The 19,369-nt window shown below is 38.0% G+C and overlaps 1 protein-coding gene across 1 annotated transcript in view; it reads left to right on the top strand.

Moving 5' to 3' along the window:
* The window catches only part of THEMIS (thymocyte selection associated), a 170,319-nt gene extending 154,125 nt beyond the window's left edge, over nt 1-16,194 (top strand). The window contains 2 exon segments of the mRNA XM_008574008.1: nt 16,047-16,163; nt 16,165-16,194. Coding sequence (XP_008572230.1) covers nt 16,047-16,163; nt 16,165-16,194 — 147 coding nt within the window.
* Nucleotides 16,195-19,369: the final 3,175 nt, after the last annotated feature.

Here is a 19,369-nt window from a genome sequence, read left to right on the forward strand (position 1 = left end):
CAATAAAATAACACCAACACCACAGAATCACTAGAATGTTTTAATAGAGTGACATTATCAAGTCTTAGTACGAATATGGTAAAATGAGAACTTCGTATGCTCCTGATGAGAGGGTATTATTCTGGGAAACTGTTCTGCAGGATCTACTAAAGCTGGGCATATACACACTCCATGACCCAGTAGTTACATGCATACAGAAACACATTCATATGTGTACCTAATAGAAATGCGTTAGTGTGCACAAAAAGACATGTACAGGAGTATTCATGGCAGCATTATTTATAATAGCTAAAAATTGGAAATGAGTCAAATGTTCTTCAATAGTAGAGTAAATAAAAACATTTTGGCACATTCACACGATGGGATACTCTGATTTTATGAATATAAAGAAAGAAGCCAGATGCAAAAGAAAATATAGTATATAATTCAAAGTGTATAAATTTCCCAAACAGGGAAGAAAATTAAGCTATATTACTAGGTGTCAGGTTAGTGGTTATCTTTGGGGAAAGGGATTGGAAATGTGACTGGGTTGAGCCATGAGGGAGCTGCTGGGGTTATTCATGTTCTATTTCCTGATCTGGGTGATAGGCCTATGGGTGTGTTCAATTTGTATCAAGTTGTTGAGTTATGTCCTCGTTATTTGTGCATTTTTAAAGAGTATTATGTACTGCAGTAAATTTATTAAAATATTGTACTTATAAGCAAAAGAGATTTTTTTTTCAAAGTAGAACTGACAGTTTTCACACTTCTAATGTTTCTCCATTGACCACTTTCCGAGGAAAAAAAAGACAAACTAATCGTAACTATAAGATGTCAACCAAAAATGTAAATTTATAGTGAAGATTGAAATGAAGATTTGCAAACACTCTAAGTGACAACAAACTTCACCGTGTTTTATTCTGTGTTACGTGATATGAACCACTAAGAAAATAAAGCCATAGTGATTAACAACATATTTTAAAACTAAGAAATAAGAATATGAAGATAATTGTCTGTAGTTTTTCAGTGTTTTCTTAAGTTTTTATACTTAATCCAGTACTTCATTTCATTTAAAATTCACTAAAATCAATGCTAACTCTTTTGAGTGTTTTTAAATAGTGATAAAAATTATTGAGTATACCAGTTCTTCCTAAAAATGGCTGAAATAATACAAAGATGCAATATGGTAACAAATTAGAACCATTTATTTTTCTGAAAATGCTTTTGGAAGATGCTTAGAAACAAATGCTGAAGGTTTCAATATGCTAATACATATAACAGGCTTTGGATAGTGCCTGACACTTAGTAAGCACAAAATAAATGTTAGCCGTTATTATTATTTATATGAACAAACGACTCAGTGAGGGAGATTTTCTATAAAGTTGCATTAGAGTTCAGTTTTCTTCCCCTGTTTATTATATTTGCTAGATTGTGTTTCAGTAATGAAATACATGAAAAAGTATTTTTTTTATGCATTGGAGAAGCCATTATTCTATCCTTTAATGACTTATTTAGTGAAAGTATTGCTTTATGGATGAAGTGAGAAAGTATGACCACTGATAGAGCCAGCTGCATTGTTTAGAATTATTTAAAGTGATCCTAAAGGAAGGCTAGAGAGATGAATCCAAATATGAAATGCATTTCCAGTGTCATTATAGGGAAGTTACTGCCGCAAAGATACTGTAACCAGAAGTTTACAAAGTTTTGCAGGATGTTTTGAATATGGTTAATTTATAGAAACAAAGGTATAAAATATAGTAAGATCCTCATGATACTTGTGAGATAGGGAATGACTGTGGCCCTCTTTTGTGCCATTAAAGATTTGCTTATTATCTCATAAAAGAACACTTCTTTCCAAAATTGAGGATGTATTAACATTAAGATTTATTTTTGAAAATGGTGAATGTTCAAGTTTGCCTACCTGATCCATGATAAGTATTTGTCACTAATAAGGAACGCGCGCGCGCGCGCACACACACACACACACACACACACACACACACATCTAAGCTGGCCCTTTAATTAAAAGATGAAAAAATAACAGTAATAAAAGAATCATCCTATAAAGAACATTTTGAAAATAAATTGGAATATTTCTGATGTTATGTGCTTCCATCACTGAAAACTGTGCAACCTATAAAACCTCTCATCTTGCAAACTTTAAAAATGTGGAAACAAAATTTCTCACCATTTATAAAATTTTCTAGAGAATTGCAGTGGATTTTAAATCCAATAATTAAAATATTAAATAGTTAAATATTAACTCAAATCTGTTTAGCTTTTAAAGAGTTTGACATCAGACTAGATATGAATTGACCAGCCAATTTCAACAATATTCTTGCAAAATTAGTAGATGTTGAAAAATATGCATCTTGACTTAGAGCAATTACCAATGTGTTTTTCCTTTTTGAATTCATGTATCTCTGTGAGGTGCCACTTTTAGCAGTGGCAGTCATTAAAACTCAGTATATAAATGAACTGATTTATGAAGTAAACAATTGAATTTCTGTATCACAGACTGTTAAATCCAGATTTAAAAAATTGTGAAACCATTCAATCACTTTCTCAATTATTAAGTGAAATTGCTCAAAATATTTTTATTTCAATTTTATTCTTTTAAGTTTCTACTTTGAGTTTTACAATGCATATGATGTATTAGTAGAGTAAATGTACATAATTACATATATGTTAGTAATGTACATGTACATAATTTTATATTTTATGCTTAACATTTTTATTGTTAAGAACATGCAATCAGAATGGTTAAGAGATCACTGATTTAGAGGTTGGTAGGAAAGAGGAAAGATGGCAAAGGAGATGAAAGCATGAGGATCCAAGATGGAGAAGAAAATTACAGTGTTAACAGGAGACTGAGGGGAAAACTTTTTAAAAAATGATGAGGTGGTTAACAGAGATATGTGCAGCAGAAAAGAGGTTTGAGAAAAGACCGTGAGATTTATGAATGATGGTTGGAAAGTCATTAGTGAGAATATTGTTAATCAAGTGCTAGTAACAAAAACCTGATTGCACTCAGTCAGTACTCATAGAAATGAGTGGGAGAGGAGGAAAGCAGCAGTAAGGACAGATTCCTCTTATTAGAGTTTGACAGAAAATAAACAAGGCAGGGGAGAGGAAGAGTCAGAGGATACAAGAAAAGTAGGAGGAATAGTTGATTAAGGCAGCCAAGAGGAGAGTGGGAGAGAAAGGGTCACATTCAGAAGAGGAGGAACTGACTTTAGGAAGAGAACAGGACACTTTGTAAGTCAGAAGAAAGATGAGAGATCAAGTATGTTTCTAAGAAAAGTGAAGGAAAGCTGTGCGAATTGATTTCAGATGGCCACAATCTCAATGGATTAAGTGATGAAGCAACTTCCTCAGATTGAGGAATGCCAGATTGTGCCTGGGAGCTGGATAAAAGAGTAAATAAAAGGCTGGAAATATCTTGCGTGGATCCCTCCCAGGGAACTAAAGCACAGATTCTCAGGTAGCCAAGCAACACTGATGACCCAGATGTCATCAGGCAACATAAATTTATGTCAGAGACAAATAGGAAATTATAAATCTTTTTCTTTTTTTTAAACCAGCAATGTGTGCTACCTTCGAGGATGAGAGAAGAGAATGAAGTTTTTAGGGACAGATGAAGAGCAGAATAGACAGTCATGATCTTATAACCACAGTAAGAAAGGTAGTAACATGCAGGTTCTGAGGACCTGTGGGTAGGGAGGCAAGTGAGACAGGAAGGACTCCAGCAGGTGGGAAAGAACGGGAAGAGCAGTGTCCACAGCAGGACGTGTGAGCACAGAGGACAGTGTTAGAATCCAAGATCCTGATGATGAAGAAATGCTGAGGGAAAACGAGGTCCAGGTTCTGGTTGTACTTACAAGAGGCTAAAAAAGAGAAAGAAGAAAAGTTCAACAGAGGTGTGAATGTTAAGGCCCTTTGAAGTGGTGTTGGGTGAGGCATGATAAAGAGGGGACCACGTGTGGAAGTGGGTATTATGAGCAAAGTGGGGAGGATCCCAGGATCATGCCTGGGTTCTATAGAAATTTAGAGCAGGTGTTGGATGATAGAGCAAGATAAAGCTCTATTTTTTTTTCATTTTTTAATTATTATTATTTTTTATTGCAACATAGTTGATTGTACATATCTGTGTGGTACAGAGTTGAATATCATTACCTGTGTGCAATATGTGATGCTCAAATCAGGATAATTAGTATATTCAACAACGTACAAAGTAATCGTTTTTCATGGCCCTTTACCAATTCCTCCCTTTCCCCTTCCCACTCCCCACTTCCCACTTCTGGTAACGTCTATTCTATTCTCTCCCTTTAAAAGTTCTGTGTATTATTGTGATTGTTTTATCTTTCTTTCTTTCTTATTTATTTATGTTTTAGCTCCCATTTATGAGTGAGGACATATGGTATTTCTCTTTCTGTGCCTGGCTTATTTTACTTAACATGATTTTCTCTAAGTTCACCTGTGTTGCTGCAAATGGCAGAATTTCCCTCTTCTTTTATGGCAGAGTAGTATTCCATTGTGTATATATGCCACATTTTACTTATCCAGTTGTCCGTTGATGGACATTTAGGTTGATTCCAACTCTTGGCTGTTGTAAATAGAGCTGTGATAAACATGGGGGTGTGGGCGTCCCTGTGATATGATGATTTCAATTGCTTTGGGTATATACCCCAAAGTGGGATTGCTGGATTGTATGGCAGTTCTACCTGTAGTTGTTTGTGGAACCTCCACACTGTTTTCCATAATGGCTGCACCAATTTGCAGCCCCACCAACAGTGTAATGGGTTTCCCCTTTCTCCCATCCTTGCCATCATTTGTTATTATCTGTCTTTTTGATAATGGCCAGTCTAACTAGCATGAGATGATATCTCAGTGTGAGTGACAATTTGCATTGCCTTGATGCTGAGTGATGTTGAGCATTTTTTCATGTGTCTGTTGGCCATTTGTATGTCTTCCTTTGAGAAATGCCTATTTAGCTCCCTTGCCCATTTTAAAATTAGATTTCTTGTTTTTTTACTATTAAGTTGTTTGAGTTCCTTGTATATTCTAGATATTAATCCATTGTCAGAGCCATAGTCTGCAAATATTTTCTCCCAGTCTATAGGTTGTCTCTTCCCTCTGTTAGTTGTTTCTTTTGCTGTGCAGAAGCTTTCTAGTTTGATATAATCCTATTTGTTTATTTTTCCTTTTGTTGCCTGTGCTTTGGGGGTAATGTTCATAAAGTCATTGCCAAGTCCTACTTCCTGAAGTGTTTCCCCTATGTTTTCTTTTATGGGTTTTGTAGTTTTAGGTCTTGTATTTAAGTCTTTAATCCATTTTGAGTTGATTTTGGTATATGGTGAGAGCTATAAATCTAGATTCAGTCTTCTACACATGGATATCCAGTTTTCCCAGAACCATATATTGAAGAGTCAGTCTTTTCCCCAGTGTATGTTCTTGGAGCTTTTGTCAAAGATCAGTTAGCTGTAAGTACATGGGTTGATTTCTGGGTTGGTTTCTATTCTATTCCACTAGCATGAGTGTCTGTTTTTATGCCAGTATCATGCTGTTTTGGCTACTATAGTTTTGCAGTATAATTTGAAATCAGGTAGTGTTACACCTCTGGCTTTATTTCTTTTTGCTCAGAATTGCTTTGGCTATTTGGGGTCTTTTAATTATTCCATATGAACAAGACAAGGAAGTTCACTCTCACCACTCCTATTTAACATAGTATTGGAAGTACTGGCCAGAGAAATCAGTCAAGAGAAAGAAAAAAAGGGCATCCAGATTGGAAAAGGTGAAGTCAAACTGTCCCTTTTTCCATATGACATGATCCTATACGTAGAAAAGCCTAAAGACTTGACATAAAAACTCTTAGAACTGATAAGCAATTTCAGTAAAGTTGCAGGATACAAAATCAACATGCAAAAATCAGTAGTATTTTTATACTCCAACAACAAATTAACAGAAAAAGGAAATCAAGAAAGCTAGCCCATTTACAATAGTCACAAAAAAATAAAATACCTAGGAATTGATTAACCAAGGAGATGAGAGATCTCTACAATGAGAACTACAAATCACTGTTGAAAGAAATTAAACAGGACACAAAAAGACGAAAAGACATTCCATGCTCTTGGATTGGAAGAATCAACATTGTGAAAATGTCCGTACTACTGAAAGTGATCTACAGATTCAATGCATTCCCCATCGAAATACCAATGACATTCTTCACAGAAATAGAGAAAACAATCTTAACATTCACATGGAATAACAAAAGACCCCAAATAGCCAAAGCAATCCTGAGAAAAAAAAAAAAAATTAAGCCAGAGGCGTAACACTACCTGACTTCAAATTATACTGCAAAACTATAGTGGTTGTGGAGGTGGCTTTGGTGGGGTGCCCACATGGCAGCAGTGGCTCCTGTGGTGGTGGACTGTTCACTTGACAATGGTCACTACCTGATGGCACTGGTGGTTACAGCAACTACCTACTTGGCTGCAGCGTCCACAGTGGTGGCCACACAGCTATGGTGTCTGCAGTGGCAGTGGAGTTACCTTGTGGGAGCAGCAGTGGCACTGATGGCTGCAACTGCCTCCCTCATGTCTGTGGTGTCTGCTGCAGAAGAAGGGTTACCTTGTGGCAGTGGCAGTGGCACCGGCACCAGTGGCTGCAGCCTAGCCCTCACGTCTGCAGTGTCATTGGCAACAGCAGGGTTAACTTTCAGAGACAATAATGTCTGCAGTGGTTGTAGCCACCTCCCTCACATCTGCAGAGTCCACGGCTACCGTGATGAGCAACCTGCGGGACTGCTGCTCTGCTGGCACCTGCTCTGTGATGGGCAATGGTTCTGGGACCAGTCAATGGCTCTGGTGAATGCAGCTGCTGTGGCAGTGGGCCCGTTTCAATCTTCTTCTGCAGGAGGAATATGCCCTGGGCACCTCTCTTCCACCATCTTCCTGGAAGTCCTCAGATAATGCTTTAAAAGGGGGATCAGGAATAGGGTCTTTAAGTCAGAAAAGGTTAGAGGGGCAAGCTTTATGGCAAAGCGTTTCAAAAAAACGTTGCCAGGCTTGAGTTGATCTGAGGAAGTAGAGTAACCTTCAAGGACCACATCCTGTGTTGGACACTTGTTCACAGTAGCACTAGCTTTTCATATTGTAGCAGCACTTTGATGGCCATGTAGCAGTTCATATAATGTGAATGCTTGGAGAAATAGTGAGATGAGTCATACTCATCAAAATTGTTTCTAGCTCAGATAATAACATAGCAATGTTTTAAAACAAGTTGCCAAGATGTATACTTTCAAAGACTCCTATGAAAGGGTATGTTTTAAAACCCACAAAGTTAAGATGATTTCAAATGTAATTTTTAAGAAGTGAATTTAGAATAATTTTGCTAAATACAGACCTATTATAGAGTGCACCACAGTTCCCATCTACCATGTGCAGCAAGAGTTGCCCTTCTGGACACTGTTCTGATGCTATTCATACATTCACAAATTCAAGACTAATTTCTTTTTGTTTTTCCTTTTTGTCTTTTTTACTGACCGGCAACGGGATCGCAACCCTCGGTGCTGCGCCCGCACCGCGCTCAGCCAGTGAGCGGGAACCGGTCTCCACATGGGATCCGAACCCACAGCGGGAGCGCCGCCACACTCCCAAGCGGCGCACTTCTCCAGTGCACCACCGGGCCAGCCCTCAAGACTAATTTCACCAAAAACTAATCTAACCCTCCCCCCCCCCCAAAAAAAAGGCATCATTATAGTTTATTCCATTGCAATTTCTATTTCTGTAATTCAAAATTAGATTAATTTTCTTGCCCATTGGCCACAGATTACCCTCACAGAATCTAAGAGTCATGATTTTCCCTTTAAATCAGGAGCTACGAAAGTTATGACAATAACCATGGGAATTAATTACTTTTGAATTTGCAGGAAGGCAAAATAAGGAAAAAGAAAGAAGATTTATCTCTACATAAAGAGCCACTCCAGTGTTCATAACATCAACATTTTAAGAAAGCTGACCTTGGTGTTTTGAAGGGGAGGCACTTGCCACAGCATCTTTAAAGCAGCAAATTCCTTTGCATGCTTGTCCAGTACCTGCAGTGACAGGGCTAACATCTTTAAGGGCAGCAGGACTTCTCATTTATCTCCTTAAGAATAACCACTGTACAGATTAGCTGTCTGTTCAGACCTCATTTTAAAATAAAAATATGTTGGCTAAGCATTGTTACAAATACCCATTTTATCCTTCGCTAAATTCATAGGACATTAGAGTAACAAAAGGCAGATTGGATTGAGCTTGGTGGAAGGGTATGGGGAGGCTCTCCATCTGAGTACTGTGGACAAAAATTCTTAAACTCATTTTGCTCAAACACAGTATGGGCAATTTGTGGCACTTGGGCTCTTTTACCTGCCCGTAATCCTGCTGACTGGGCCAATTGTCAAACTAGGGCTGGGTCTGGAGCTCACAGACCCTTCAAGCCTCTTATCGAGACCGGGTCACAACCCTTCACATGCCAGGCTGGGTCTCCAGACCCCTCACACGCCAGCCTGGATCACCAGACCCCTCACACGCCAGGCTGGGTCACCAGACCCCTCACATGGAGGTCTATGAGCTAGGTAACTGGCAAACAGGTCCTTGGAAGCCATAGATTGGAAATCATGGCTGCACAGAGTGGCGTCCACCCGAGGCAGTTGCCAGCAAAGCCGCAGCACTGTGCAGTTGCTCTAACTCCACACATGCACACGCAATGTTTACTGAACCACCCCCAACTGTCCCTGAGGTGAGGGGAGCCTAATTAATTATTCTATTTTCCCAACACAATTATACTGAATTCTTCCTGAATTCATGAGCTAGGATTTGCTTTTTCCCAAGAGGGTGGTGAAATCAACATCAAATCAGGTTGGTGGGTCATCTAGATATCAAATTACCTAGTTCCCAGTTTTCAGCAGGGAAAATAGAGGAAGATGCAACTGAAATATATTACTGAAATGAGTGCTATTAATCTTTTAAAGCGTGATATGTTCTAAAAATATGTCTTTGAAAGTGAAGGTTTATAGTCGTCTGAATAGTAAGCGAAGGATTTCTTTCCCAGAAAACATGGTAAGATCTTTGATACGTGATATGTGATAAAATTTCCAGCGGGGATGGTTTTTCTTGGATCTGATCCTGGCCAGTCCAGGTGGAAGGGAAGTCTTTGAATGACTGAGATGGGAGGCTGTCATCCATTATCAGGGCAATTAGGGAAGTAGATTCAGAAGTCTTTTCTTCCCATAGGCCTACTGCCTCTTTTCCGACCCAAGGGAAAGGGCAGGGCAGATAGAAAATCCCAACACTTTTAAATGTCTGACCTTCTGGTGGTCATGGTACAGGCAGGGGAGAAAAGGGTCTGTCCCACCCGTCAACCACAATTTGGCCTGAGTGTCTGTGTCAAGCCACAGGTGTACACCTGTGACTGCTGGTGAAGCTCCTGATCAGCTGCCAGCTCAGAGCCCAGCCAGCAAGGTCCCATTTGAAGCATAAGGTGTGCGTGGTCGAGAGGGAAGGACCACCGCATGAGGAAAGTAGCTGATCCCAGGAAATGGCCTTTACCTCTCGAAGAAGCCGCAGAGGTGGGAATGAGCTTCTAAGCCAAACCTAGGCCTGAGCGAACCCTCTTCCAACAATGGAAGGCTGCAAGCGACAGGAAAGGTGTTAGCACATTTTTGAGAGAGGGTAGAAAAAGCCCAGACGTGTCCCCTTCCAATTGGTATAAAGAATACGTTCTGTGCAGAAAAGGTGGTTTATGAGTACATATGGATCACTGTATGAAACTAAGAATATTGTCTGAGAGGACTGTGCACATGGATGACCAGCTTTAGATTATTTTTCAGTTTATATTCTTGATCATTTAAATATTTTTGTCAGAAAAGCCAAACATTTGCCTCCACTGAATTGGATCTTTATAATGCACAATGAGAAATTTATTGTTTTTTTTTAAATTACTTGATAATCTTCTAAATTATTATGGTGTTTCAACCATATAACAAACAAAAGAGAACACACACACACACACGCATGAATAGAAAATGAATTACATACAGGATTGCATGTCTCATTAGGCTTTTTTTTTAAACCACTTGAAAATCTTCTAAATTATTAAATTAATTGTGGTGATTCAACCATATGAGACCACACATACATATACATACACACACAGTAGAAGACAAATTACACACAGGTTTGCATGCCCTTCTAGAATGGTAGTTTGGTGATGCACAACAAGCCTATGTTTCTTGTGATTAGATTTTGATCTTCCTTTATTGTAATGTATAGTCTCCGAATGATTGCTATTTTTCTTGTTTTGGGTTGAATTTAATTCTCAGGAAGAAAGTTAGTTAATGAGAAATTTCTTCCCAAATATCACTTGACATTTCTTCCCAAGTATCACACAGATTTATTTTCTGAAGTGAAAAAGTACAGGCAGTGGAAAGGAGCTGTTGTTTATATAAGCAGAGAAGAAGTTTACTTTTTTTAGTCAGTTGAGAGGAGTGATTTTTTGCAAAATAAAAAGTAAAGTACATTATCTGGGGTACTTCGTGTTGTTTTATATATGAATGATATTTTGTCCCTGGCCAAGACAGGCCCTTTGTAGTTCTTTAAAGAAAAGTGAGTCTATTTGCTCTTGGGGAGAAGGGACACAGTGTGTATAATCATGAACTGGGAATCTCAATGAATTGTTTGGAAAAGGATGATTTTACCCAATAACGTGGCTTTAGGTATGAAATGAAAGATGGATCTGAAGATATCTTTCAATTTTTTTTCATGGACATCTGGGTTAACTTTTCTTTTGGTAATGCTTTGATCATGAGACAAATATTCAGCACCTTGTAATTAGATCACTACTTTCAGCACGGACACTAAAAGCACAGGCCAAGAATAACATGAAAAATAATTTAATAGTCATTTGGAATTACCAGACAGGATCCTAATGACTCATTTCCAATGACAAGTTAAATGGAAATTACACAGAATAAACAGGATTTATTTTCAAAGTACAACTATAGAGTGGTCACAAAGGCCTGACGAATGCCACTTCAATTTTATCTATGTTTCTCTACATTCTTTGCACACATTTTGATTTTCCCATTTTCCTTGGGACCCTATCTTCAGGTTGAAGACTTGACATCATTTATGCAGTGCCTGACAGGGGATTTTATTTCTTTAGTTATTGTCAGGCTACATTCTGATGCCTAGGGAATATGAGGCCACTGTGTTTACATACTCAGTTTCCAATTCTCACCATACCTAACATAACCATACTTTTATTTATAACTTCTGTAGATAGTTGACCAATGTAATTTAAATCAGAGATATATGGGACACTGTATAAATACAGTGTTTGGAATGATTGCAGTTATGAGTTTAAAAACACAGGATTTAAAGTATGTGTTTTTTAAATAGCTAAAATAAGGTAAAATATATGTACTGTTAGGAGTGGCTGTATGAATATAAACCAAATTTTCTTATGTGTTTGAACATGTGACTATGTAGCAGTCATTGGTAAGTGGACAAAGAAAATGTCAAAAGAATTATCTTTGTTTTAATTATAAATTGATCCACTTATTTAATACGTAGTTATTTGATATCTACTATATTTAAAACACTAAAATAAGAACTGAGGACAGTGAATAGGACAGGCATAGTCTTTTCTCTGAGAAAGTTTAAGTTTTAACCAGGGAGATAGACATTAGATATTGAACCAGTTATTATTTGATTGTAATTGTGAAAATTGCATCACAGTAGAAATACAAGGGCTCAAAGACTAGAAAATAGGATGCTGGCTGAAGTCTATACAGTGAGGGAAAACTTGAGGAAATTCAAGACTTAGTGAAATTAAGAGGGAAGAGTTTGTGAAGAATGTTCTAGACAAATGGAATAGCCAAGGCTCAAAATAGGAAAGACCCATAGTGAGGCTGTGCAGCTGAAAGGACATTGGCATTGGAATCTAGAGGGCATACTATGCCACACAAGACCCTGTCTCCCCACCCTCATCTCATTTCATAAATCACCACCCCTTCCTCAGAGCCATAAACATTTGGATGATAAATTAAGCCACGTTGATTGTTGGGACTACCTAGGAAAGGTGAAAGAGCAATGACGACAACAAAACTGGGTCAGTGACAAAACTCCAAGAACACTTAACACCCAACATTTAGATAAAAGAGGTGAATATGGTAATGGAGACTGAGAAATGAGTGCTCAGAGTGTAGGGGGATCATCAGAAGCCAAGGAAAGGGAGTGACCAGACGTGTCACATGCTGCCAAGGGGTAAAACAAGAAAAAAGTCTGACAGGTCACTGGCCAGCTGGAAGTTTTTGAACTGAAATAGAGAGTAGAGAAGAAAGGGTAAGAGTAAAGGACTGATGATATACTCCTAGGGAGAGGAGAAGGATCAGTGGCTCTCAGGTCCCAGTGAGGTCAAAGAACAGTCCTTGTGGAAGTCATGGAGAAAGCAGTCTTGGAGATGGGAGATCTGGCTGCAGTGGTGATAATACACTTAAGGATGAGGGATTAGGTGACAGAGGAAGTTATTTAGCCATTTTGGAGACAGAAACATTTCAGGTGATGACAGATTTCAGACTTGACTCTGGGAGTGAAAGGCTGAGGTAGAGAAATGAAAAGTTCATTTATAATAAGGGAATCCAGCTGGGGCATTGAAAGGGCTGTTTGTGCAGGTTGGTTATCATCTAGGGTGATGGCTACACTGGGGATGGAGGAGACAATAATAATCCAGGTGCCAAAATCTTTTTATGAAGGATACATGGTGACTAGAGATTAGTAGACAAATGATACCAATAAGAAAGAGGGGAGATGGTACATAGCTAGATGGCAGGAATATCAAAGCAGCAAAGTTTTCTGCAACAGGGTAAGGATGAAATGAACAGCACTCAGGACTAGGAGATCTTCAACCTGAGGATAACTGGGGTGTGGAGGATTAAGCAGCCGTCATCATTTGCAGAAGTGATGTCTTCCATGGAGAATGGGATTTTACTCATGTGGGAAGGTAGAGACAATGATCTGAATGAAAAATTGAATATGGACTGAAGTTTGCAAACCATGGAGCAAAATTCTCAAGGCACAGTGGAAGAATTTGAGAGCTGAGAAAGGTGGGAGAGAAAAGAGAGAATGGGGGGGTTAATGGATGGCAATTGGGCAATGAAGAATGGAGCTTGGTGGGAATTTTATTGTAGCAGAAAAGAATGCCTGGGTATGATCTGGAGACTCAGGGAACTGGAAGGAGAGGCTGACTAAGTAAATGAGGATGAGAGAATGTGGTGGGGTCAGTGTCTAAAGAGACATCTACCTCCCTTTAGTTTGAAACCTGGGAACAGGAGCTGGGCTGCAATAAATAAAGCAAAGGACAGGTTGAAAAACCTGATAAGGCTTGACTAGAGGAGACGCCATGTGGGAACTGCCTCCAGGAAAATGGGGTTCTTAATTACTAAAATGCTCACATGTTTACAAAATGTCTAATCTGCCTGAGGTTTGCACCAGGAAGCACAAGGCCTTTGCAATACTTGACCCATTCTGATCAAGTGCTTATCTTCTCTCAGGCTTTTAGGACAAAAGTTTCAGATTTTAGGATTTTGTTGTTGTTGTTCAGTATTTCTTCTTTGCACCCTGAGATATCATATAGACAATATGCATGAACTCTTAAATTTTCCTCCCAATGTTTTAATATTATGATTTGAATTTGGTATGAAAATGCCTGAAGCTACATCCCTTCTTTAATCTAGTTTATTGCTCAATACTGAGAAATTATACTTTAATAGTTATCTCATAACTTGAAATAATAATATATTTTCCAAAGATATCCAATACAAAATCAGGAAAGTACTTTGACGCTGGTTGAATCTGCTTCTTTCCAAAAGCTATGTGATAATATAGGCCTGACGATAAATCTAAAAATTCATACTGAGTGATGAACTTATGTTTTTGTGGGCTTCGAATGAGTCAAATGTAAACAATTGTGGTGGTTTAGTTCTAGTTAATACCAACATTCAAACTCTGATCTTTTGAGCTGTTTCTGGTAGTATCACCAGGTAGTTTCACTATCTTTTGTCATTGGAAAGGGAATTGGGGATTAATCTACAAATGACTTACCACACTCCATTTTAATTCTTTGCTTAAATAATTTAGGAAATTGTTTGCACAATTGAGAGTCTGAGATTGTGTTGTATTTATATTTGTATTCTCACACCACACCCAGTGTCTGGGGTACTCTAGGTAAATGGTTGTTGAATGTTCCAGTTATCTGTCACTACACAATGCTGCGTGACCACTGGAAAAAATAATACACAGCCCAAACCACATTTATTTAGTTCATGAGGCTGGGTGGTTCAGCTGACCTGAGTTGGTTTCAGGTGATCTAGGCTGGTTTTGCACAAATGTCTGGGGCTCCTCTGGCTGTTGGTTGCCTCAGCTTGGACAGCTGGGGTAACCTGACTCTGCTCCATCTTGAGCTCAGCCTCCAGCAGGCTAGTCTAGGTATACTGTCATGGCACAGTAGAAGTACAAGAATGAGCAAAACCAATTGTGCAAGCATCTTTCAAGCCTGTTTGTGTCAACCTCCTGTTGGTCCAGAAGAAGTCACCTGGACAAGCCAAAAGTCAGAGTAGAAGGGCACTGCAAAATTACATGGAATGAACATGGATACAGAAGGGGAAGAATTATGTAAGGGGGAAGAATTGGGGCCAATAGTGTAACCAATACTCTCCACTGAAAAAATACCCTGCGTTGATAAGAAATCAATCATAGAATGACTTGAAGTGCACTGTGCTAATGGTCAGGAGGCACATCCCTGCATCTTGGCACTGTTCATACTATTAACTTGGGTGAATTATTGGGTGAATCATTCTGGACTCTAATTCCCTTTCTTTTTTTAATTTTACACTTGAAACATAATTGATTATACATATTTATAGGGTACAGAGCTGACTATAAGTGTTTGTGTACAATATGTGATGATCAGATCAGTATTATTAGCATGTTCATCATTGCAAATGGTAATCATTCCTTGTGTCCATTACCCATTTTCTCCATAAACTTCCTAACCCTCTCCCTTTCCCACATCTACTGACCATAGATCTAGTCTCTCCTTATTCGTCCTTTCCAAGCTTTAAAAACCTTCAACTGGCTTTTTAATAAATTTAATGCTATACACCATCTGCAGGAGGAACTTTAGAGGAAAGTTGTTCATTATCCCGTCTTTCAGAGAGCCAAAATTGCTAGTGTGGATGGACAAAACTAATCGGCTAATTTTGACCCATGAATCTTCAAATATTTTATAATCACATTCAAACTGATAAACTTGTAGTCTGAATTTGGGTATGAAGCAAAGTGCTGAAAGTTTAAATTCCTATTGAGGCCTTCAGTTTTTGCTCTTATCCGATGATTTTTTTGAAGCATACAATGTGTCATTAGATACTACGACATCTCTTATATGTGAGATGAGTTACAGGGGCCATTGATACTGTGCCTTAATAATTCATTGCTATAAAGAATTGTTATCCTTAAGTTGACTAGAGGATCTTTGTAAAAATTGTGTGATGCTGTTTAAAAAATATGGGTTATTTTAGAGTAGATGTTATGATTTGTTTCATATAAAGTATACAGATAATACAGAAATGAAACCTGCTATTTATTATACATATGTAATTATGTAATATATAACATTCTGCATTATTTAACTATAAGGATAAAAACTGAGTACAAATGTTGTTAATAAAAAATAGTTGTAAGCTTCACAAGAATATACACAAATGGTCTTTGAAGATGATTTTCTGTGCCTAGAATGACTTCTTTTTCTAGTTACTTAGATTGCCTCAAAAATTTCACACCTAGATTACCAAAATATATTGATGAACATATATTTTGTAACTTGCTTTGACATATAGAATGTTCTGTTTCAGACCAACAGAAATGACTTGCCATATGATAAATGTTTATCCTTGTTGTATCTCTGGGAAGCATTTATTCTGGGCTGATAATTTACTTGTGAAATCACTCTGGCCTGTGTCATTTCAGAGTCACCACGTAGACATATCCAAGAAACTTCACTCAAATCAAGCTGGCCTGGATTCAAAAGTACCAGTTGGTTGTCAGGATGATTTGGCTGATGTGGAGAGGGAGAAGAGGAAACATGGGGCCACTGCAGCAACATGCACCAATGTGACTACAGGTCAGTCAAGCTGCATGACAGTGGTTTTAATTGCCTACAAAACAAAGGCACAGTATGCAGATTCTTACTACCCTTTTGCTTGGGAATATGGCTCAGCCGAAGTGACCATCTTGCCCTGTAGATCTCATTGAAATGTAATTTTAAGTGTCGCATGATGTTAAACACCCACAATAATGATAGGACTGTTCATTGTTTTCCATTATTAGATTTTTCTCCTCTCATTTATGGTTTTCATGGAGAAGAAAGTGTTTTATTTTAAGATTACTTGTATTGTTGTAATACCAGTAATCTTAAAATACTAATAAGGGCCAGCCCGTGGTTGACTTGGGAGAGTGTGGTGCTGATCACACCAAGGCCACGGGTTCGGATCCTTATATAGAGATGGCCGGTTCGCTCACTTGGGAGAGTGTGGTGCTGACAACACCAAGTCAAGGGTTAAGATCCCCTTACTGGTCATCTTCAAAAAAAAAAATATATTTTTATATTTTTGCTAGAATAATGAACAAGAAGGATTAAGGCTTGAGAAGAGGCTACAATAATTGAGATGTTTTTAATTTAAAGAAGTTTCAGATAAGTAATCAAATGCAGACTTGAATGATGATGATTTAGTTTATAGAGACAGTGATGTGCTATTTTTCATCTCTACTGAGGGCAAAACAAGAGCAAATGGACTTGTGGAGGAGTTGATAGCATTCAATTAAGCTATCCAGACTAACTTCCATATGGTGGAAATCTGGGATGAGTTAGCAAGGGAAATAATTTTCTTTCTTGGCAATATTTTAGAACACCAAACCAGCTTAATTTCTATTACACTTTATCATTGAAACTTCACATTTAGTTGTAGGAAAATTGAAACTGTAATTATTCTTAAGTATACGGTTTGTTCCTTTCCCCTCCTTATTTGGTCTCGTAACTAGCAGTTTTTTCTCCTAGGACATGTAAAAGTCAAAATACTAGATATAAAGTCTCTGAAATGTTTCTGCTCCAAACTCTGTCCATACAACCTGATTCTTTCATGTCGTTAGCTTACTGGCTTCTGACACTCCTATAAAAATATCCCATAGAGCTTTTCTTATTACCTTTTCATCGACTCTCTCTGAGTGATAAAAATGAAATTCTGGAAAGGGCTTTCAAAACCATGCATATTGCAATTCCTTCAAATTTCAAATACTAATCAAGTGTGACTATAAAAGAAACAGCCGTGGCAGTGGAAATTGCTGCAGTGTGTTGAGTCTCAAGCTATTATTAATTCATTGCAAACTATTTTTTTCTTTTAGATTACGGATCCTAAAAAGTACTAGATAACACAGTTCCCGAGATCAAAGTTTTTGTTTCAATCACAGGGAACCTTGTTATCTAATCTTCGCCTGCGTGTGTGTCCCTCTGGGATGGTACAGTAGCAGTTCCAGCTTTGTGCCCTGGGTGAACAGTACAGAGTATGTAACAGACCAGGGCAGCACCTGCTTTGAACATACTTAAGCAAGTATGTTTAATTCCAGGTTTTAAAGTAGAGAATTAAAGTAGGGGGTCTAGACAGCTGAGACTTCCTAACTTCATTCAAGTGAGTAAAATGAAATCTCCTTTCTTAGATTAAGTTAATTTCAACATGCATTTATTTAGAAATTACCCAGCATGCACCTCTGGGCAATATTTTTATTTGGTTTCCCATTTGTAAATGCAATAAATTACAGTCTTTTGTCCTTATGAATTATAATTCTGAAAATTTTGTACATAAAGATACAAAAGTAAAGTGGAGCAGAAATACAATTTTTTTCAAATTTCATTTTTTATCTTTTTTTTTTTTCCTTTTTGTCTTTTTTTTGTGTCCAGCAACGGATCGCAACCCTCAGTGTCGCGCCCATACCGGACAGGGACCAGCAACGGGATCGCAACCCTCGGTGTCGCGCCCGCACCTCGCTCAGCCAGTGAGCGGGAACCGGTCTGTATGTGGGATCCGAACCCTTGGCGGGAGCACCACCACACTCCCAAGTGGCGCACTGTAGCAGTGCGCCACCGGGCCGGCCCCATCATTTTTTATCTTATATAATATATGTTTCTTTATTTGAAAATGAGTCTCCTTGAATTTATACTTAAACCATGCCAAGTATGGACAGCTCATCTTTGAATATGTAGTAAATTCTTTGAGTTCAGGATGGGTAAATGAGACTCTTTCTGAGTTTTCCCTTCTTTTTAATACTTAGACATAAGTCGGTCATTTCCTAAATGCTCTTTTGGTGAGGGTAGAGTTGCTGAGTCTTTCTAGCATATCACAGGTTTAAAAAAAAAAAAAAGAAGGCCTAATTAAGATACAAGTATTGTTTTTCTAGCTTTGCTCCTTCAGGGTACTCAGTTCTATTATTTCAGTTAGATGAGGCAGAATATTTTCAAATATGTATCTAAAAATTATAATAAAGGGAAGTCTTCATCTTGGTATTCAATGTAAATAACTGGAATATTTGCTGTGTATGGCTGAACATGAACTGTATAATGAGAATTTAGTATATTCCAGCTGGGAGTAAAATAAAACTGTAACTCAGGGTGAGTGCTGTGAGCCCCCAGCTTTTCTTCACTAAGAAACTGATGAAAATGTTTCACCACATCTCATAGATGACCTTCGTCTGTGGGTCCTTGATTCACTCTGGTTGCTTGGTGATGCCCCCGCCTTATTTTAGGAACATTATTATTAACTGTACATGTTGTTTTGCTCATAAATTACTAAAAGAACTAAATTACTAAGTTTGCTGAAAGTAAGATGATTGAGTGGTAGGATGACAAAGTTCGGACATTTGGAGTCTAAAGTGAGACTGTTGGGTTTCAATTATGGGTCCCCCACTTGCTAGCTGTGTACCATAAGCAATTTATTAAAGTCTCTATGTCTTTATTTGTAAAATTGGGTTAATAACAGTGCTACACATAGACTATTTTGAAGATTACATTAGATCAAATAGGTGAAAGTTAACATAGTACATAATAAACTCCAATTAAGTCACAGCTATAATTAACTAGTGAGTAATTAACTACTGAGTCCTTACAAGTTGATTGCTAAGGAAAACTTTGTTTCCCTGTGATTGCTCTGTAAAGTGCTGGCTGTAGCCACCTGAGGTTGTGACTCATGAAGTCTCTGTGATTCTGTCTGCATTTTCTTCTCCTTTGAGAACTGTATCCTGTT

The sequence above is a fragment of the Galeopterus variegatus genome, unplaced genomic scaffold, assembly GCF_000696425.1.
Source record: "Galeopterus variegatus unplaced genomic scaffold, G_variegatus-3.0.2 Scaffold983, whole genome shotgun sequence".
NCBI classification, from domain to species: Eukaryota; Metazoa; Chordata; class Mammalia; order Dermoptera; family Cynocephalidae; genus Galeopterus; species Galeopterus variegatus.